Source organism: Mus caroli, unplaced genomic scaffold (genome assembly GCF_978045245.1).
Source record: "Mus caroli unplaced genomic scaffold, Mus_caroli_1 scaffold_19, whole genome shotgun sequence".
NCBI lineage: Eukaryota > Metazoa > Chordata > Mammalia > Rodentia > Muridae > Mus > Mus caroli.
The window spans coordinates 31435537-31458087 of NW_028227274.1; the positions used below are offsets into that span (position 1 = coordinate 31435537).

General features: G+C 44.3%; 1 protein-coding gene and 1 non-coding gene across 3 annotated transcripts in view; both read right to left on the minus strand.

Moving 5' to 3' along the window:
- Epb41l4a (erythrocyte membrane protein band 4.1 like 4A) overlaps positions 1-4846 on the minus strand; it is a 216376-nt gene extending 211530 nt beyond the window's left edge. Inside the window, exons 1-2 of one of the 2 annotated variants that reach the window (XM_085833764.1) lie at positions 4011-4846; positions 3225-3664 (exon numbers count right to left, since the gene is read on the minus strand). In XM_085833764.1, coding sequence (XP_085689890.1) covers positions 3225-3323 — 99 coding nt within the window. In that variant the 5' untranslated portion in view covers positions 3324-3664; positions 4011-4846. The remainder of the gene's footprint in view (positions 1-3224; positions 3665-4010) is intronic. The other variant, XM_021150638.3, reaches the window with a different exon arrangement.
- A 17178-nt stretch (positions 4847-22024) lies between these two features.
- LOC115029952 (U7 small nuclear RNA) lies at positions 22025-22085 on the minus strand. Its single transcript, XR_003835507.1, has one exon. It is a non-coding gene; the product is annotated as a U7 small nuclear RNA (small nuclear RNA).
- Between the last annotated feature and the right edge of the window lie 466 nt (positions 22086-22551).

Genomic DNA, 22551 nt, shown 5'->3' on the forward strand with positions numbered 1-22551 from the left:
CGCACGCCTTTAATCCCAGCACTCAGGAGGCAGAGGCAGGCAGATTTCTGAGTTCGAGGCCAGCCTGGTCTACAAAGTGAGTTCCAGGACAGCCAGAGCTATACAGGGAAACCCTGTCTCGAAAAAACAAAACCAAAAAAAAAAAAAAAGAATTAGATCAAGTACATAAAGTTACAACCTGAGATTTTCAAACAAAATATAAACAAAGTTCTGGAAGTACTGAGCATGTGTTCAAAGTATTGTAAGCTGTGTGCGTAAGAGTACAATGTAAAGCTGGGAATCTATTTTTGCCCACAATTGTGACGTTTTTGGTTTCTCAGCTCCTCTTCGCCGTCTTTTTTACTTTCCTCCCAGTACTTACAAGAGATGCATTGCCTAGTGTAATGCCTTCAACTAGAGTTAAATTTTTGTCAATTTTCCAAACTTTAAATCTCATGCTGCTGGAAGAAATCTGGCCTAAGCTTTTTCTCTTCCTGACTCCTCACAAAACCCTGAATCCTTTTCTTCCAATTTCTGTATTTCCAAAACCAGAATACGTAGGCATTTCTTCTCTGCTTTCAAATAGAGGTGTACAGGCCTCTTCTCCCTTAAAAACACTTGGACCTTCCATTAACCTTGACTGTACTTAGCAATAGCCAATCACCAAGTAAATTACTGCAGAGATCTCTGTAATAGCAGCTATTGATTACTGATTTTACAGTTAATTGTTCACTTGTGAACTAAAGTAGAAGCTAAATTTACCTAATTAATATACATTAATTGGGACCAAAGAGATGGCTCAAGAGTTAAGAGCACTGGTTACTCTTTCAAAGGACTTGAGTTCAAGTCTCAGCACCAACATGGCAGCTCACAACCATCTCCAGTTCCAGGGGATCCAACACCCTCTTAGATATGCACAAAGGGAAAACACCAATACACATAAATAAACAGCATTCAAATATACATACATATATAGTAATTGCATCTACATGCCATAACATAGGAAGGGTAACAATGTTCCTTTAAGTCAATTGTGAATAGCACACATGTTCAATCAATGTGCAAGTATCATTTACATGGGAGATGATCATACCATTGGTAAATATAAACGTGCTTAGTTTAGTAAAGACCACAGGTAGATGTGTCCTAACGCACACGTTTTTGAGGAGGTATAGTAGCTGCAAATAATGTGGTTAACTCCAGCAGACAACATCTGTGTTACACACACAGACATCAAAATCCGCATGGCATGCTTCTGTGACACCAAAAGAGGCCAGGCTTGCGGTGAAAATGATTACTTCCAACCAGAGCCCGCTTTAAATACTGTTTATCTGCACGGCACTCCGCCAAAATAACTGTATTCTGAAGTCGTCCTGCCTTTGAATCACTCATCAATTTTCAACCCATTTGTAAAACAAGTTATTAAAACTAAGCATGGATGAGGACTTCTGATTCATGTTTCTTTAACAAATTTATCGCATCTGATCCCAAGTCTTGGCTGCTCTCCTGACAGCATGATCTACACTACACAGCTGACGGAGGCATGGCTCTCATGATTAAACCGGAAGCTCTTGCAGCAGATGACTCTAGATTCCAGATGCAGTCATCCTTTGCACTTCGGAAAGATCTCTTTGTCGGCTTAGCATGCGATCATAACTTAACCTTCTCTGATTGTTTCCACGCCCGCTCCAGGAACTCTGCAGTGTTACCAAGAACCGTCCATTCTGTTGTTGGTTTGGTTTGATTTCTGCCTATGTTGTTCACATGGCACACCATGAAATGTTCCATTGTAGCCTATAGTAAGGGTTTGGTTTTCCCCTGCTTTCTTAAAAGTGTTGGGGGGGGGGGTGTCTGACAACACAAAGAAAAGTTAAAAATATAAAATGAACACTGTCCCTACAAATAGTGGTTTATTGCTCTTGGGAAAAATCTGAAGATGAGAATTCGATTGAATTCTGCTTATTATAATTCCTGAGGAACAATATTCAAAACAACTTTCCCAAGCAAGGGGTTAAGTGTTTTAGCTTTAATTGGTCACATTTGCCTTTCTTCTGCAAGAGGATTACACCCATGAAATCCTAATTCTGTATGTCCAAACTGGCAACATCCAAGAAAAGGCTTCTAGCCAGGAATAGTTCTGATGGGCATAAAGGTAATCAAAGCAGACTCTCCCGAAGAAATGCCCAGAACTGACCTCCTGTGGTTAACTTCTGAAAGACAAGTAGAGGGAAGGGGAGGACAACGGTAACTCTAACTCAATCCCCAGCCCCACAGCTGGGGGTGGGGGTGGGGGGGTTGGGGGGGGCGGGAGCGGGAGCACGTGCAGACTCCAAGGCTGCCTTAACTAAAATGCCTCAGTAATTTAATACTGAGGGGAAAAGGCAAACAAAACACACACACACACACACACACACCACACCACACCACAACACACACACACACACACACAATCTCCTCGGCAGTTACATTGCTGGAAAAAGCGAAACCAACGCGCAGGTGCATCCTCAGGTTGTCAGGTACAAAAAGATGAACTCATTAAAATTAAGGAAGTGGGTCGGTGCAAGCTCGCAGGCTTTCTATGGGTTCTCTAGGTTAGAAACATCAATACATCTTTAATGACTACAAACAGGAACACACCGATTACGGATTTGCACTGTGAGATGCTTACTTAAATATGGAGATAAAACCTTCTCTTGCGGAAAGGAAAACTGTTTTCAGGGCAAACGTAGCATTAGCCAACTACAAATCGGAGGAGCGCAATCACAACGACCTGATTAATGTTTCAGCGAGGGAGTGAATTGGTTTGCTTCCCCCCGCTCCCCCCCCCAGAACACTATCAGGGAAAACGGGGTTGGGGGAGGAAGGCTTCCACAAAGCCAAGAAACACGCCTTCAGCACCCGAGTGGGGTGCAGCCTGTCCATTCAATTCTACGCCTGTCTGGGAGCTGCGAGGGACCTAAGAGCTTCCGAGGAAGCCGGGGGTCGGGGGCTGGGGTGGGCAGAGTCTGCCCCCGTCTCTGGATCTCGAACTGCTGCTGGAAGTTGGGGCGTCAAGGACCCTTCGAGACACCAAAGTTTCTTTTCTAAGCAACTCCAAGTTAGCGCAGTCCGACAGATCCTCTGTTTGAAGCCGGGACTGCTGCCTTGCCTTTCCACCGGTGGCCGAGCTGGACCGGTGACAGCCTGAGACAAAGCCGCGGACCCCCACGTCGCGTCCCCCGCACCGCGCCCCTGACTGTGCTTACCTTGATGCCCTGCTGCTGGGTGGTGAGGGTGAGCTTGGACTCGTCCAGGAGCAAAACTTCGCAGTAAAATTCTTCCGGAACGGCGCAGAAACAGCCCATGTCGGCTGAAAGAGTCTCCAGCCAGGCGAGAGCTGCGACCGCGGCGCCCGCCGCCGCCTCCCCTCAAGCGCGAAGCATTAATTTATTGTGCGCGCCGTGTAGAGGGCGAGAGGCGAGGGCCTGGGTGGGGCCCCCAGGTTGGGGGTAAGGTCTGGGGTTCTGCGGTCGAGCCGAGGGCACCCCGAGAAGCTCGGAGGGCGGAGGCGGGAGGGTGAGCACGCCCCGGAGCGTCAGGAGCCCGGAGTCGCCCGGGAAGCGTCCGCGGAACTGGGAACCGGGGGCGGCGCGTCCCCGCGCATCCTGGGGCTGCGGCTCCTCTTCTGAAGACAGGGGGTGGCGACCTGGGGACAACAAGAGTCGCCTGGCTAAGGTCAGCCGGCCGGAGACACGAAAAGGGCGGGACGAGTCCTCCAGACCTCCCTGGGCTCTGACGCCCCCTCGGTGCTCCACAGCACCAGCCCAACGCTTACACTAGAACAAACCTCCTGCCGCAGCTCCCGAGTCCCCGCCCGGCGCGCACTTCCAGCGCCGACCCCGCCCCGCAGCCCCTTACAAGGAAGGCAGAGCGCAGAGCGCTCTGCTTCTCTTTTGTGACCGCGACCCCCAGCCTGGGACGCAGGGCGAGCAGCGAAGGTCGCCACTCCCTCCGCCACTCTCATAGCCCGGGGACCGACCAGAGCTCCTCACCGAAACCAACTGGGGGAGGTCAGCTTGTCGCGGGCCGCGGCTTCCGTCCGAGGGTCCCCGAACTCATCCTGCGGAGATGGCCAAGTTCAAGCTTCCTTTCCCAAAGATCCTGGAAAAGCCGGGCGTCTGCGGACCTGCGGCCGGGCGCGGCAGGACCCAGGGTGCCAGGCCTCTGTGGCTCCAGGGAAAGTTCTTGGTGGCGCGCGGGGCGGAGACCTGGGCGGGAGCAGCCCAGGTACAGCCGGCCCCGGCCCGGGGCGTCGGCAAAAGGCCTCGAAACTGAAGTAGGAGCCCCGGGACGGTGACCCGAGCGCCCCCCTTCAGGGCGGGGTCTCAATGGAGGGCGGAGCGGAGGTGGTCAGTCTGGCTAGGTGCTTACAGGTCCCGGAGAGAACGCCTGCGCTGCCGGAGCCGCGCTGCTGTCGCGAGGTCACCGCGTTCGTTTCCCAGGGAGACCGGAAGGTTTGCTCTGGGCAGGCAAGGCGCAGTTCTGCTTCGACCCTTGCGTTCTGCGGTCCCAGTCGCACGCCCTCCGAGCGGCCAGCCGGGACCAGGCACTGGTGGGCACAATAGCTCTGAGGCTACAGTGACCCCTGGCGGGTCGTCGTGTCCGTGCACAAGCAATTCAAGCGGAGTGTGGAAGACCAGGACCCCCGCTGGCCCTGGGAGCAGGTGCAGTCTGAGCTCTAGCTGGGAAGCAGCAGCGAATTAGGACTGTCGCAGTCACAGACCGCAAAAGGGAGGATGCACTGCGGAGTGGGGCGTGGCGGGGAGGGGTCCCTTGCAAAACTTTGTTCTGTATCAACTATTAGAACGAGAAAGAACTTGACATCAACTGTGAATTTGCTCTTCTACAACTTGTTAGCTTGCATAGTCAAAACTCAATTTTCTTTCTTTCGTGTGTGTGTGTGTGTGTGTGTGTGTGTGTGTGTGTGTGTGCTTAAAACCTAAGAAGTGCCCCAGTGTAGAGGAATGCTAGGGCGGTGAGGCGGGAGTGGATAAGTGGGTGGGGGAGCACCCTCATAAAAGTAGTGTAAGAGGGAATGGGATAGGGAATTTGCAGAGGGGAAACCGGGAACGAGGATAACATTTGAAATGTAAAAACAAATAATAATAATAATAAACTAAGAAGCTAGCTCTTAAGTAAAAACTTGGTGTCGCCTACACGGGGTGGGGGTGGGGGTGGGGGAAGCAGTTTTGCATCAATTGGACAAAGTTGTCTACACAATGACTTCCCACGAAGTACTTCTGTATGAAGCTTTGCTTTTTCAACTTCCAGTAAACTTATCCGATGTGCCCAATTATCAGTAAAACCCTAGTTTATCTTCTAGTGTTTCTGATACTGAGGCAGGCTTTGAGATTTTAATCAAATTCCATAATCAACTTTGAGTGCTACTGTAAACGTTTTATCGAACTTAAACCTCTGGGTTTTAACATCTCAGTGTGAAGGCTTTTCTGAGATGCAGCTATCCTGTCTTTAATCACCAAATAAGATTGGTGCACGCCTTTAATCCCAGTGCTCCGGAGGCAGAGGCGGGCAGATCTCTGGTTTCGAGGCCAACTGGGTCTATAGAGCGAATTCCAGACAGTTCCAGGATTGCCAGGCCTACACAGAGAAAACCTGTCTCAAAAAAAACAGAGCGGGGGGAGGAAGACGAAGACAGAGGGAGGAGGAAATCGAAAGAACTGTACCTTAGTGGTTTTCTTTCTTTACCACAATATGTAGCATAACTATCTAAGCCTGTAAAAAGCCAAGAAAAAGAAAAAGAGAAAGAGAAAACCCTGAGTGTAACCTTTTGTCTTTCAGTTGTGAGTTCTTGGCCATCTACCTGTTCTAAGGCTCTTTGGTTTGGTTTTTATCTGTTGCTCTCCTAGTGACAAGCACAATTGATGGTAATTCTGTTACAAAGCAGTGGCATTCCATACATGCAGCAGCCTTACTAAGCGAGGCGTTTTCTTTTCCATCTCTTTATCAGAGATTAGAGATAAGAGCATTAAAAAAAAAAAACCTGCTTAATACAAAACTGAAGCTTCCTATAGATAAGAAAATTCCACACATTTTTAGCAGCATTACTAAATATGACTGACACATCATTGCTACATATATTTAAAGTATGCAACTTATATTTTGACATATATACACCCATACAATTGTCACCACAATCAAACTGATAAATATATGATATATGCATCATCTCTAGTTTACTCCCAGGATGCGCAGATTCCCACCCTCACATACCTCCCTATGCCTCCCCACCCAGGAAACCACAGACATGCTGTCACTATAGATTATCTACACTTTCTTAAATTTATATAACGGATTCACAGTGTCAAATCTCAATCTCTCTCTCTCTCTCTCTCTCTCTCTCTCTCTCTCTCTCTCTCTCTCTCTCTGTGTGTGTGTGTGTGTGTGTGTGTACACCCACACATGTTTGCTTTGTTTCACTCAGTACAATTATCTTGAGATTTATCTGTGCTGTATAAATAGTTCATTCAATTTTATTGCTCCGTAGCATTCCATTTTACACACATACACACCGTGTGTGTATATATTTTTTATTCATTTGGATGTTTTCCAATTTTGAGCATTACAAATAAATAAATGACTAAGCACACCATCTTTGTCAGCCCAGACTGCCATAATGAAACATAGATTAAGTAGCTTACACAACAGACCTTTTTCTGGAAACTGGAAGTCCAAGTTCATTATGCCAGCAAGGTCCAATTCTAACAAGGAGCGTCTTGACTTGAAGGCATCCTCCACCTTGCTGTGCACTCTCTTTATATGGAAGCAAGCATTTTGGGATTTATTATAAGAACACAAATCCTTCAGTGTCAGGGTATCACTCTTACAAACTCATTTAACCTTAAATGTTTCCTTGTAGATCCAACCTCTAAATACAGTCATTAGGTCAGTACTTTACACACACAAAAATTTTAAAACACACTTTAGCCCAGAGTGAGAATATACATTTTTATGAGCCAATGTGTGCATTTCTTTTTTAATAAAATATTGACTGACTGGATGAGCAAGAAAATGTGCAAGAAGCAAAAAGTGCACAGAAGGAAGTTCATGCCCATTAAAAATGCCATTGAAAAATGCAAATTAAAATCCCCATAGGACACCACACTCACACAGAGCTGCCCTTCGGAGTCTTAGTGAAGAAGGCAGAGAGCTTTGTAATCTCACTACTACTGTGCACAAAAGAAGATATAATCATATTGGATAACAGTTGGCCGTTTCTTTTTTTGGGGGGGGGGGGTTTCGAGACAGGGTTTCTCTGTGTAGCCCTGGCTGTCCTGGAACTCACTCTGTAGACCAGGCTGGCCTCCAACTCATAAATCCACCTGCCTCTTCCTCCCAAGTGCTGGGATTAAAGGCGTGCGCCACCACACCCAGCCTAGTTGGCCGTTTCTTAAAACTTGAAAACATTAACAAGCTATGATGGTAATTTTTTATCAGAAGAAGTAGTTTTTCACTGTGCATACAGCCTAGTACATCCTATTTAAGCTTTCGAACCAAAACCTTGATCTCATTTCAGAAACATTTTTAATAAAATATTTTCTTTGGTTGAAATCACATTTTGTAGCAATAAGCCTGATGCATATGAGTCAAATAACATCCGAAGCCAGAGTAAATGCAATTCTGTAGGAATCTGTGGACCATCTGTGAACAGTTCAAGACCCCTCATCCTCAAAGAGGGTGTTTCACTTTACAAAGATATCCTCAGCCCTGGCTGAAGCATGCACTTCAAAATGACAGACACAGAATTACTTGCTAGGTGTTTGGGGATGTATGTGGAGGGTGTAGGCCAGAAGAAAAGAGTATTGAATCGCCTGAAGCTAGAGTTTCCAGACATTGTGAGCAGCCCTGTGTGGGTGCTGCGAACTAGCTCCTGTCCTCTACAGAAGCAGGAAGGTTTCTTAATGGCTGAGCCACCTCTCCAGACCCCAGCATCCTTTTTAAAGAACTGTATTCTCATTCCAGAGATGTGTTTAAACAATCCAAGTCATCTCTTACATTTTTGTAAATTTACATTCTCCAAACTTCTGAAACTTAATAATTTGAAAAAGGAAAAAAAGAAAACTTTTGAAAACATTAATGATAAACACATAAATAATTTCCTTATTCAACATGGGTGGGTAAGATGGAAGAATCCCCCTAAAGACCTTGTAACACATGGATTCCTGACCTGACCCCAGAGTTAAGTAAGTCTAGAGCTTAGGTCTACCGTAGAGTAGAAGTACACTTTGTAAACCACTAGAGGTTATCTTCCCCCTCCCCAAAAAAAAAAAAGAAAATTAGTAGAAGTTGTTCCTGATTACCTACATATAATTCACTGGTAGTCTCTAGGTTACATCCATCAAGTCAGTGCTTGTCAAGGAAAGTTATTGAAGATCCTGTCCGGTCAATGCCAACAGAAAGAATAGCTTGTGAAGAGAGGAAATATCCTTGGGTTTGCTAACAGTCTTGCCTTGGCTACTTGATCAACAGACTCTTTTTTCTTCCTAATATAAAATGTGCCCAGACACATACACCTTTGAAGGCCATCCCATCTTCTGACTCATTTCGTGACTATGTCATTAACCAGTTATCCTTCCTTCTATAACCCGAAGTCCAAGATGCCTTTTACTGATATGCCTCAAGGCTGTAGCCCACGTTGCAAGGAAGCTCACTTCCCAAGACTACCCTGCCATGAAAGCGGTCTCTTCCTCCTTGGGCACTCCAAATAAAGGCTCTTTGGAATTACTGGGAGCTATTATGCAATTTTTAAACAGTCTTTGTTGCTGAATGCATTGAGATGGTTTGTACTTAGCATACATGGTTTAGAAGTTTGACTTAGAAGCATCCTCCTGTCTCTCCTCCTTTCAAACACGGGCTATCCTTTAGGATCTTGGGTGGTTGTTTGCTTTCAGATTTCTTTTTTCTTTTCTTTCTTTCTTTTTTTTTAAAGATTTATTTATTTTATTTATGTGAGTACACTGTAGCTGTCTTCAGTCACATCAGAAGAGGGCAGGGCATTGGATCCCATTACAGATGGTTGTGAGCCACCATGTGGTTGCTGGGAATTGAACTCAGGACCTCTGGAACAGCAGTCAGGGCTCTTAACCACTCAGTCATCTCTGCAGCCCTGTATTCAGTTTTCTAAACAACAGATTTTTATCTTTTGCCTGTTTAGTTGAGAGGGATTCCAAAGATTGGCCAAGTGGGTTAAAATGAGGAGAGAGGCTAAGGAGACAGCTCACTCAGCAAAATGCCCTGCTGCACATTACTGGAGTTCAGGTCTACAGCAGCATAATAGAAAGAATGAATCATAAATCTGTAACCTTATCACAGAGGGGGGAGAAATAGACAGATCCTTGGAGCTCACAGGGTTCAGTGAGGTGACTGTGTCAAAAGATAAGATGGGAAGCGATTGAGGAAGACACACCACATCAGCCTCTGACTCCACATACAGGTCACATACACACACACACACACACACACACACACACGCTGCATATAAACAAGTACAGTAAAATGGCATTTGGCACATTGTTGGAAGAACTAGAAAGTGACTTAAGTTTTTGAAATGCAACTTGTCATAAATATAATATTTTAAATATGCATGCACTTTCGTTGGGGTATTCAACATCTAGGAGTTTAAATCAAAGCATAACCACGGACACATGTGGAAGGATATTTACTATACCGAGTTTATAATATTAAATTTTTGAGCAATGTAAATTTCCAATAATAGAGAAATATTAAGTTGATCATGGTATACACATACAGTAGAATACCTGGAAAAGATTAAATAGATATACAGTGTACTGACATGGAAAACTAGCAAAGGTTAGTTTTTTGGTTTTTGTTTTTGTTTTTGTTTTTGTTTTTTTTTTTTGGTTTTTCGAGACAGGGTTTTTCTGTGTAGCCCTGGCTGTCCTGGCACTCACTTTGTAGACCAGGCTGGCCTCGAACTTCAGAAATCCGCCTGCCTCTGCCTCCTGAGTGCTGGGATTAAAGGCGTGCGCCACCACGCCCGGCTCAAAGGTTTGTTTTTTAAGAGGACCTCACATAACTACAAAAAAACTGGAAAGTTCCATTTTTGGTTTGGTTTTTCTTTCTTTACATGTTAAATGTCTTATTGATTACTGTATTACACAGACCAGGCACATGTGGAGCCAAAGGACGACTTTTGGGCCTTGGTTCTCTCCTTGCACACGTGGATTCTGAGAATCCAGTGCAGGTCTTCAGGCTTAACTGCAAGCGCCTTTTGCCACTGAGCCATCTAGCTGGACCAGTTTTGTTTGTTTGTATGATGATACAAACACACTTTATGGGTAGCAAAGGTAAATGAAGGACTGAAAAGAAAACGTCAGCTCTTGATCCTGGGATCTGCAGCCCTGGACACTGCCCTCTCTGGTTTTGTAAGATCACTGAAATTTTTAAACCAAAATAATGGATTCTCATATTAAAGCATGAATTCTGTCGAATTATTCCTTAATAAAGCTGGACTTCCAGTTAGAATGGGACTCATGGTCTAAGTTCTAACCTAGGTTTTAATGTATTGACTGTTTTACCTAGTTAATATGTTCTGTTTTCTATCTAAATAAAATATATCAGTGTGATAACAGTGAGTATCAGTCCCTCCATGAAAACCTGGAGAAAGCAACAGAAAAATGAGCCTATTTAGCTATCCCCTCATTATTTTTGAGTGAGATCATATGACCTTGAAGATGTCTATTGGTGGTTGCCTCAGCCTGCTAAGGCAATCAGATAAGGGCCTTGGGATGTGTGTATCCTGTTATTCCACACATGTGCTACTTTCTCATTACCTCCATACATGTTTTTAAATCATTTAGAAAAAGACAAGAGGCAGGCTATAAGATCAACTTTTAAATTTTAATTTTATGCATATGTGTTTTTATCTGTATATTTGTGCACCATTTAAAGCCTTGTGCCTTCAGAGGCCAAAAGAATGCGGCCGAAAGAATGTGTCAGATCTCCTGGAATAGGAGTTACAGAAGGCTGTGAGCTGATATGTGGGTTCTGAGAATCAAATGCGGGTCTTCTGGAACAGCAGCCAAAGCTCTTACACCCCGATATCTCAAGCTGATACCACCTTCTTACATAAGTGCAGCTGCAGTACAGACTTGCTCTACAAATGGGAAGACAGCGACAGAAATTATCTCTTTCTAGCAAAGCCATAGTTTCTGTTTCCAGTTATTGTTCTTTTTAATAAATTATATATTTGAATATTATTCCTAAGGCCAAGTAACTATAAGATTATTAACTTTGCAAGATAAAAGTTTTTAAATAGCCGGGCGGTGGTGGCGCACGCCTTTAATCCCAGCACTTGGGAGGCAGAGGCAGGCGGATTTCTGAGTTCGAGGCCAGCCTGGTCTACAAAGTGAGTTCCAGGACAGCCAGGGCTATACAGAGAAACCCTGTCTCGAAAAAAAAAAAAAAAAGTTTTTAAATAAAGGATGTAAGAAGGCCAAGCTCAGGAAATGGGGGAAGTGGCAGGTAAGTTTCCACTAAAATCATGCCACCTGGAAGTCACTGGCTTTGGTCCCTAGGTTGTTAAGCCTTCTCTCATTCTGTGAGCTGTCTCTCAGCTTAGGCATCATCTTGATGGCCCTTTCTTCCACACCCCTGCCCTTGTTAACCTGTTATCATCTCGCTTGGTTTCCCTTGCTGCTCAGACATCTATCCACCTCGTTATCCCTCCTCCATGAAGCTCTCCTGACTCACATTCCGATTGGATATCCTATATAATTGCCACCCTCTTGCTAGACTGTAGTTCCATACAATCAAGGCAGTGTTGTAAATAAAAGCTATCTTTTGCTGAATCCCAAGCACCTGGCACTTGCTCTGTGGAGAGCAGACTCAATAATCACATGTTGAATGGCTAAGGACCCTGTACAAACCTCATTAACAGTAAGGTACCTGTGAGTTTCCTTCCAGCATCTTCAGCTGAATGACGTCTTTCTCTTGCATTGTCAGGGTTGATGTGCTCATGATCTCAGTATTTAGGAGGCTAAAGGGGGGGGGGATCATAGGTTTGAAGTTAATTGGAGCTGCACATCAAGATCCCGTCTCAATCTAGGCATGGTGGCTCACAACTGTAATTTTAATACTTCAAAGGATGGAGCAAGAGGACCACTGGAAGTTAAAGGCAAGTCCGGACTGCAGAGCGAGTTCTAAGCCATGCTATGCTACAAAGTGAGATCCTGTCTCAAAACAACAATTAAAACGAAATCAGATCTGGGACTACAGCTCAGTGCTTGTGTGCTTGCTTAGCACGTATGAGGATCTGGGCTCAGACCCTACTAACAATTAGCTGACTAATAATTATAATTCATTAAAATAAATAAGAACAATAAAGAAGAATTCACATTCACAGTGTCCCGAGTAAGTGCTGATTGTTATTAGAGAATGTGAGCTGATGCCCAAGGCAACACTCAGATAGGGTGGTGATCTGTTCTATAGAGAAGCCTTGGCTAGCTTGCTCAAAATGAGAAGCCAGCTTTAACAATGTAACTTATTCTAGTTTATAGTGTGCTTTATTGATACCCTGATTACAGGTGGTGCTGGTGATATCAATACCATAGCAATTAAGTAATAAAGTCACAGAAGAACCATAGCAGGTAAAATATGGATCAAACTTAACAACCTGATTCCATCACTTAATTATGACCCAGAAGGTTGCTGAGACACAGCGACATTAAGTGTCTCGTTCTTGATCATGGGATTCCTGCCCTAGGTGTTCCCTGATCATTTTCTCATTTATAATTTACTGCTTATAATCTAATCCCCAATAAAACTCTAGGACGTATAAAATGTCTTTGCTGTGCATGGTTGTATTTATTAGTAATGTACCTGGCTATGTCTGGCCCAGGCTGTGAATTAAGTAAGGCAATACCTGAGAGCGAGAATGTACCCACCTTTGATCGCATCGAACTAAAGGTGGTATTGGGTGCTTACTTGCTGGTCTTCATTCACCACAAAGAAAGAGAAAAACACTTTCAATTAAAGACATCAGTCGATTAAAGAGATCATCAGTTGATTAAAGGCATCATCAATTGATTAAAGACACCATAAATTATGGGATATACCCCCCAAATTCAAAAACGTTAAAATGTTGGGGGAAATGTGTTATCTGGATAACAGAAGAAACATGATGGTATACAGGGTCATTCTTACACTATTCTTCTTTACTAAGGTAGCTTAACTAAGGCCACATTAACACCATGGTTATTGAGATATAAGCAAAAGGTACTGAAATAAAACTTTTCACATAGCAAATATAAGAAAAGTATTTATACATCACTTTAAAAAATAAATCGGGCTGGTGAGATGGCTCAGTGGGTAAGAGCACCCGACTGCTCTTCCGAAGGTCCGAGGTTCAAATCCCAGCAACCACATGGTGGCTTACAACCATCCGTAACGAGATCTGACTCCCTCTTCTGGAGTGTCTGAAGACAGCTGCAGTGTACTTATATATAATAAAAATAAATAAATCTTAAAAAAAATAAATAAATAAAATAAAATAAATCAAGTGGTGTTGAGGTGCTTTTCCCATTGTTTGAATAAAGAGTTTAGTAGCATTCAGGTACTGGCTCCAGGTTTCGAGTCCTTTACCTCTGTCACCTCCACATACTGGCCTTGAACTCAGCCTGGCCTCCCCTGAAGCAAACAGATGCTGGATGCGGTCCAGGACTCACATCTGCTCACCACACATCGAAGCGAGGCTCCCATCTTTCTTACTTAAGGTCTAGGGTTTATTCTCTTTTTTTTTTTTTTTGGTTTTGGTTTTTTCGAGACAGGGTTTCTCTGTGTAGCCCTGGGTGTCCTGGAACTCACTCTGTAGACCAGGCTGGCCTCGAACTCAGAAATCCGCCTGCCTCTGCCTCCCAAGTGCTGGGATTAAAGGCGTGTGCCACCACCGCCCGGCCTGAGGTTTATTCTTACTGACCATCTTTAATCGTGAGCAACTCAGCCAAGTCCTTAGGAGCACAGGTTCCAAAGCCAAGCTGCTGCCTGAGGTCAGAGACCATCCGGGCTCACACACAGAGCAGCCCAGAAGGAACCATGATAGTGTTCAGTGTTCACCTTGTGGTGTTATCACAGGACTAGAAGGGCACCTGCGATGTTTAGAACCTAGTAAATCAACAAATGCTATTGATGAAGATGCTGCTGCTGCTGATGGTGATGATACAATAATGATGACAATGACGATGATCATGGTGACGATGACTCCTGTGGCTATGGTGGGCTGTGCTGACCAGTTTAGCCTAGATTAAACCATGCCTCCTGAGCTATAGGAATATTAGTGTGTCTGGGTCCACATGGGACCTCACATATGAACCAGAAGGAATGTCTAGGGAGACTAAACTTGAGAATCAGGTAGGGATAACCAACAAATGTCAAGTGCACAAACCGGGGTTTTAATTCACAAGGTCATTTGATAAATCATAGTCCAAAATAAATACCACATGTTCATGGAAAATAACCACCCTATGTTTTATATCTTTCTCAAATATGTACATCTGTATATCAAGGCTCTACATTATGTGAATCATACATCTTACACTGCTACTTAGGCTTTTCTCTGCTCACATTTTCTTTGCTCTTTTTCTCTAACTACTCAGACAAGACTCATTGGCCATTCTCTGCACGACAGGCAGGCATAGCAACGGCAGACTGCTTTTTGCCCTCATACCACCCACAGTTCCGTAGAGTGATAGTTCTTAGCAAGTGTGAATCTTACTTTAACTAGAAAACTGTCATAACGTGGAATCAGGGTCCTAGAAAACAGCACTTGACTTTTTTTTTTAATTAAGTAGACCGTTTCCTAACTGTAAACTTGTGAGTTCCTGAGTATATTCTATGTGTGTCTTTTCACTTCCTGTGAGCCTCCTGAGGGCAGAGGCAGCCCCTACTCCGCTTGTTGACGGTAGCTCCTAAGACAGCATGTGGCATAGCATAAATAATCACAGTTTTTAAAACATTTTTCATTCATTCTTTGAGCCTTTCACACATTGCATTTTCATCTCCCATCTCCTCCCAGACCCATCCCCCATTCTATAAGCAACCGACCTTGTGTTCTCGTTCTTCTTTTAGATCAGAGTCCTGTCAGAAGCACCTACAGGCTCTTGGGCATGTAAGCATCCACTAAAGCATGTTACACCTATCAGGGTCCTGAGGCTGGAAAACTTAGTTCTCCCCTGCCAGCACCTATCAGTTACCACAGACCCTCAGATATATGAGGGGCTTTGTACCCACTCCCAACTCCACACTGGCATTTGGTTTGTCTTGAGCTTGAACAGTCTTGTATGCACTGTCACAAGTGCTGTGAGTTCAAGTATGCAGCTGCCCTATTGTGTATGAGAAAATTGGTAGCCTACCACCCCTGGCTTTCACATTCTTCCCAGCCACTCTTCTGCAAGGATCCCTGAGCCTTGGGAGGCAAAGGGAGTGATTACTATGCACGCTCCAGTGAAGTTTGCTTGACAGGCCGAGAAGCCTGGAAGCACTCACGAGGCAAAGAGTTTCACGGAAACTCACCTCCTGGAACCTTGGCATTCTCATAACCCGTATACTCATACCCTAACCCCGAGTTAGTCTGGTGTATGGATCCACGTGCTCTCTTTTAGTATTATTTTATTAAAAGTGCCTTTTAGGATTGAATTCTGACATAGCTAAGCCTTTGCCAGTGTTCCAAAGTCCCAGAAAATCCTTGAAGCCGACAAACTTGGAATTCAGTAGGAATTCTGTAAGAAGGTTACCTATTCAGTAACATTCAAATTTAAATTAGACATTATAAAGAATGGAGCCCGAATAGTTCAGGGCTGGTCTGCAGAGTGTTTACTTGGGACAATAGCCAGTCTTACCCAGACAAGGGAATTCACAATGGCCTAGTGAATAGGTAGGTTTACCACAAAAAAAGTTAGGGAATCCCACTGAGACAGGAATCTTCACTACAGCCAGGTATAGCAAGCTACATTGCAGATTAGAAGCAAGTTGGTGAATTCTTCTGACAAATGGAGATTCTCCACAGATACTTAAAAGTTACACTCATACAAGAATTTATCAAGGCCTAGGAAATAGGGGGGTTGTGGTATTGCATTATTCGTGAGAAGATCTGCTAGAGCAGAACCCCCTGGTGCTAGCTTTCACAAGGCTCAAAGGAGTAGCACAAATTGTGACTAGGGTGTGAAATCCTTACCTGTCACTAAGCTGACCCTAAGCAGAGCTGCTTTATCTTTACTGTAAATATTACCTGGTTCTTGTAGTCCTTTTGAAGTCATTCCTTTGTTTTGTGTCAGGTAACTTCAATGTACTTTGCCTGCTGTGACATCCTACCCCCTTTATTTTCTGTATAATATAAGACTGGTGTTCACTTTGTGACAATACATTCAGATTCTACACAATCTCCTGTGTTGTGTCTGTCTGTCACTCATTTCACCGACTCCTTGTCCATCTGCAACCAGAGACCCATTCTACACAGACAAGGGACCAAGAGGGTCTGTGGCAAGTGATGATCCCTGAACCTTGGAAGGTAAGGAGAGTGATACAATGTTCCATTTAGGAATGAGCCCTGAGCAGTCGCTTGTTGTCTTCACGATGACCAGTGGTGTGTCTCTGTTAATAACTTTCCACTGCAAGAAGCAGCTTCTCTGATGAGATCTAAAATATGCACTGGTCTATGGCTATGCTAAGAGGAGTTATTAGGAATCAGTTTATTAAAATGTCTTGTCAGAAGACTAAGAGCAGGAGGGTCTTTTCTAGTGTCGATGCTTCGTTTAGCCACAGGTTCTTGGTCCCAGTAAGTGTGTCAGGTATGGGTTCTACTTACAGAGCAGACTTTAACACCAGCTAGAAAGTGCCCTTTGTGCCACTATTACACCCTTTGGCTTATATTTCCAGGCAGTTTGTTGTTGTCAACCAGGTTCTCAGCTAAATAAGACCAATGCTTTCTTTTCTGAGATCATGCACAGAGCTTTCCAAAGCTAGCCAGTATTAATGGAGCTTCCAGACCAGTGCCAGCTTGGTTTCTTCATGTTCCATGACTCAGGTGTGTCTTATCTTCAGCAATAGGGTCTGACCATCAACTTCTGGAGGGAACTCAAGAGCAATGGCAATAGCCTGCAATATTTGGAGGGCATAGAGGTAACTTGTTCCTAACATTGACCTTTCTGTTGATATCCACAGCTTTTAACTGGGTAGTTAAGTCCAAACTCCAAAAGTAGTGTACATGGCTAGAGCTAGTAAGGGTAAAGAGACACTTCCCGAGTTTATCTGAAAGAGAACTCTGCTTCTGCAGTGTTTACCTTCTTGTTCTCCATAGAAGAAACCGCCCGCTTCTGAAACCCACTTTAGCTGGACACATTTCTCAGATTCCCCTGTAGGTAACTATGACTATATGATTATGCCAATGCAGCCTAAAAGCCAAATGGTGGATGGTACTTCTTGAAAGTCTTTAACATCTCCCCAAGAATCTTTTTAAAGAAAGAAAGAAGAAAGAATGAATGAATGAATGAATGAATGAAAGAGAGAGAGAAAGGAAGGAAGAGGAAGGAAAGGAAGAGGAAGGAAAGGAAGAAAGACACATCTCTGTCCTCCTTCATCTCATGGTGGCCAAAATTTGAATGCAGTGTGGCTGGAGTATGAACCACCTTCAGACAACGAAGAGAACAAGCAATAAAGTTGGACCCTTTCCTTCCTAAGGTTTCAAACACGGTTCATAAATTCACTATTTTTTTTTTAGTGTTTTACCTAAACCAACCTTCTATGGACCTTAGCTAACCCCCCTTTCAGTCTCAGGTTGAGCAATCTCCTTCACACCCCCTGGAAATATTTTAGGAAGCAAGCCACCGCCGGGCGTGGTGGCGCACGCCTTTAATCCCAGCACTCGGGAGGCAGAGGCAGGTGGATTTCTGAGTTCGAGGCCAGCCTGGTCTAAAAAAAAAGTGAGTTCCAGGACAGCCAGAGCTACACAGAGAAACCCTGTCTCGAAAAACCACCAAAAAAAAAAAAAAAAAAAAAAAAAAAAAAAAAAAAAAGGAAGCAAGCCACCACTAAAGCACCAGCAGGAAGGCTTTTTATAATCATATCCTTTTCTGTCCCTGGAGATTCACTGCTGCGAGGAACATACCTATAAAGATACACATGCCAAGCTTCAAAGGCCACTCTCCCATGTTTGACCACTAGGACCCCAGAAGAATGTATTTAAGGATCTAACCTTGACACATCTGCCCCACCTTTGTGATGAATCATAATGTCCCCACTAAATCCACTCTACAGCATAACCTGAAACTGAGTTGTATAGGGACATAAACAATGAGCACAACACTTTCAATATAAACGTGCAGTGACAGCAAGCCACCCAAAGGGTTGGGGGCAAGTCTCTTACATAAAACGACCCTTGCAACCTGTTTGGAAAGTTCAGGGACATTCGTTTTCATGATCACATACCTACACTTGCCATGGGTGAGGAATGGCAACCAACGTCATCTGCCTAAGGAGACCTCCACTGTGTGTGTGTGGGGGGGGGTACAGAGGCCAGAGGTCAACCTCAGGTTTACTCTTCAGGAGCCATCCACCTTGTTCATGGAGACAGGATCTCTCACAGAGATGTGGAAGCTTGCTAACTAGACAAGGCTGGATAGCCAGAAAGGGCCACGGATCCCCCTTCCATCCCACCCCCACCCCCACCCCAAGTTGGGATTTCAAGCACGTTCCCTACTTTAGCTTTTTATGTGGGTTCTGAGGATTGAACTCTGATCTTCATGCTTGCACAATGTTTAACCAACTGAGCCACCAACCCAGCCCTCTTTGCTTTTACCTTACCAGATTTCTGTGTTGCCTTCTCAAATCAGCTTCACTGGCTTGATTTCAAAGAGAAATTGACTCCAGATGCTGCCAGTGAGTTAGCCATGACTCTCCGTTCCCAATTCTCTATGGGAATTTGGACAGGTGTTCTAGACACTGTTCATCAGTTCAGGACACGATTGTATACAGTGACGGTCAGTGGGTAGTAATGCTCCATACACAAGCTTCCTGCGTTCAACCACTACACTGCAGCATAGATGTGGCACAGAGTCCCAAGCTACTCTGCTACATTTCTTCCCTAAGGTGTGGCTGACAATGGCTATAGCGCCTGCCCAGCATGACTGACTGCGGTTGGTAGATGGTACTTCCAGAATGATACGGTCCTCGGCTGAATGCAGAGGGAGGAGTGGGTAGAGGGAAGGGTCGTCATCTACCTTTATCCCGAGACTGATGCTTACTTCTGTGTATTGATATTTTATTATGCTGTTTCTATTTTTTCCTTTTTTTATTAGATATTTTCTTTATTTACATTTCAAATGGTATCCCCTTTCCTATTTTCCTCTCTGAAAATCCTCTATCCCCTCCCCCCTCCCCCTGCTCCCCTATCCATCCACTCCCGCCTCCTGGCCCTGGCATTCCCCTAGACTGGGGTTATGCTGTTCCTCTAACCTCTACAAACCCAGCACACTACTGAAAAGAAACTATGCAACATTGTTATATGGAATGGAGCACTTCGGATAAATAAGAGACTAAGATGTAACTCTGAAAGAAAACATTTTGGTCAGTGTAACTGCTTGGCACTTCTGCTGTTTTAATGGCCAGTAACCCCCACCTCTATCTCACCCTCACTGCAGTGTACATATGTCTGAAGGAAATCCGGATGTCACAGCTACGGATGCGCTACTTCTAGCCAGTGGTTAGAGAAAGTGAACACTCTTAAACAGACCGCTCTGCTTAAGACAGGTCCAAAATTGTGGCTGTGCTACTGTTCTTTAAAAAAAAAAAAAATGAGCTAGAGCTGGCCATGGCGGTACACTCTGTAGTCTAGCTTCCAGAGAGAATGAGATATGAGTTCAAGGCTAGCCTAGACAACATAGCAAAACTATGCTAAAAACAGACCTAAGTTAAAGCAAGATTTCCCACTTTCTTTAATGTTTAGCATACTAATACCTTCCACTTTTACAAACACAATAACTTTAACAACTTAATTTTAAGTTAACTTTGATTTCATGTATTAAAATTATTGTTCATTGGCAAGTATAAATACAGTCGTTTTCATTTGCATTACATGCGTTAATTTTAGAGGATTGTTTCAGTTTTGTGATTTGGGCTTCACATATTGTATATTCCATTTGTGTGAACTGTCCCTGACAGTTCCAATCTCCCTGATTCAGTCCAAGGAGACAAAATGCATGTGAAGGACTGTCAAAAGTTGGCTGAGACAGGAACAACAACAAAAAAAGTTTAATCAATAGAGACATTTTGGAGTACTGGAGTACTTAGATGTTAGATAGAATGGGTGACTGTAAAACACTGAACTACATACCATTTAGTCATCCCATATACAATGGTTAGCCCACATTATATGAATTACATATCTATGAAGTATCTTTTAAAGCAGCTCTTATGAGGACACCACAGTGTGGTGGTCTGAATGAAGATGTGTGGGGCAAGTAGAACCTTGTCACCAGACAGAAAAACTGGAAAGGTTGAGCAGATTAAGGAACACCGGCCACCCCCGCCCCACCCCGCCCCTGCAACTCTCATAATTGAGAAGGGTAGGTGTTTGAGTCTGCTCTTGACCAGACTCCTGTACTGACTGTCATGAGCACATGACAACGAAACCCCACTAAAAGCACCAGTCACATAGCATAGAACCTAGAGTTCTCCATACTAATGAGGTATCTAGATGGATCCTAGGGGTTTAGCCAATAAACTTCCCTTCCCAGGCCTTCCTTCCTGGAAAGGTATTTAATCTGTGATCCACCCTGAGTAAGTTGTATGCATCCTCATCTGCCATGAATAAAGTTTGGATAAGCAAGATCTCCTTCACTGTGGGAGGAGTCTTTGTCTTAGAGAGCTGCACCTAAGTCTCCCACAGAAAGTCTTTCTGCACTCCTGGCACCCTGAGCTAAGCCAGATTCCCCACCCCTATCCCCACCCCCACCCTGGGCTCATCTTAGACCCACCCCTTCCGTTCTCAACTCTTCACAGTTCCCAGCAGTACCTGGGTGCCCAGGAATTTGAGAGCCACGGCTCTGTTCCAACCCACACCATTTTCACCCAGAGAAACACAGGCTGGATCCCCTAATTTAGACTACCTTTCGCCTCCCCTGAGTAGCATGTCCCACAAGTCTGGCACCCTGATGGCACCAAGGAAGGAACATAGCCTAGCACCTCTGTGTTTTGACTCCCCATGCAGTGTCCTGACACCCCAAGAGCAAGGTGAAATGCAGATCCATAAAGATGAGCCCCATAGGCTCATATGTTTGAATGGTTGATCCCCAGTTGGTAGAACAGTTTGGGAAGGATTAGAGGTGTGGCCTTATTGGAGAAGGTGAATCATTGGTTTCAAATGCTCACATCACACCAGTTGGCTCTCTGCCTCATGGTTGTGGTCTCAACATGTAAGGGCTCAGCTACTGCTCCAGTGCCATACCTGCCTGCCTGCTGTCACACTCCATCATGTCCATGTCATGTGCCATGATGGTCATGGACTCTAATCCTCTGAAACAGTTAAGTCCCTAATAAACTCTTTATTTTATAAGTTGCTTTGGTCATGGTGTCTCTTTATAGCATGGAAAAGTGACTACAGTAGATAATATCTTCGAAATCTTATGCCTGTCTTTTTTTTTTTCCTTTCTTTCCTTCTCATGACATTCGATGCATATGTATCTGGAATTACTAACTGAAACTTGTCTGTAAATATGTTTGGGTTTTTTGGCATGTTCATCAAAAACAAATGCAGAAACAATTGTTAACGAAGTCTGAAACCACTAGGAGTAGCAAATAAAACAATGAGAAATAACAATAGTGCAACAGCAACTGCCAAGAGCCAGCCTCAGCTTGGGGGGAGGATCCTGAGGAAGGGGCATACGGGAGCGGTGGAAGAACGACTCAAAGTCAAGGAAGGGGTCCAAGCGGCAGCTCTGTCTGCTCGAGATAGCTCTCTAGACACCTATTTAGGTAGCTCATCGGTTTTCCAACCAAAGTCAGAAAACCTGCTAGACAAAACTCTAAAAGCTGTGTTAGCTCTCTAAGTAGCTCCCACTTGCAGCCCAAAGCTCAGGCTTGTATTTGCATATCCATTCTGTCATGTACCCCAGGTTCTCTTTTGATTCCCCCACAAATCAGCATTTTATGACCTTAACCCCTTGATTCTTAGAAAAAGACAGCAAGTACATTTTTTTTTATTATTTTACCAAAAATAAAATGTGTGTTGCCTGGGCACAGTGCTTGTGGTTGCCAAATCTAGACATAAAGGGCATTTTTATGTGAGAAAGTTAGCTTTTGTTTTCCAACTACTTCACTGCCTAAGCTTGGCTGTCCTGGAACTTGCTCAATAGACAGACCTTGAAATCAGAAGTCTGCCTGGGTCAAGGTGTTTTGTCACACAGGGCCCCCAATGAAGGAGATAAAGTACCCATGGAGATAAAGGGGTCTGCAACCCGATAGGAGAAACAACAATATGAACTAACCAGTACCCCCCTGCCCCCAGAG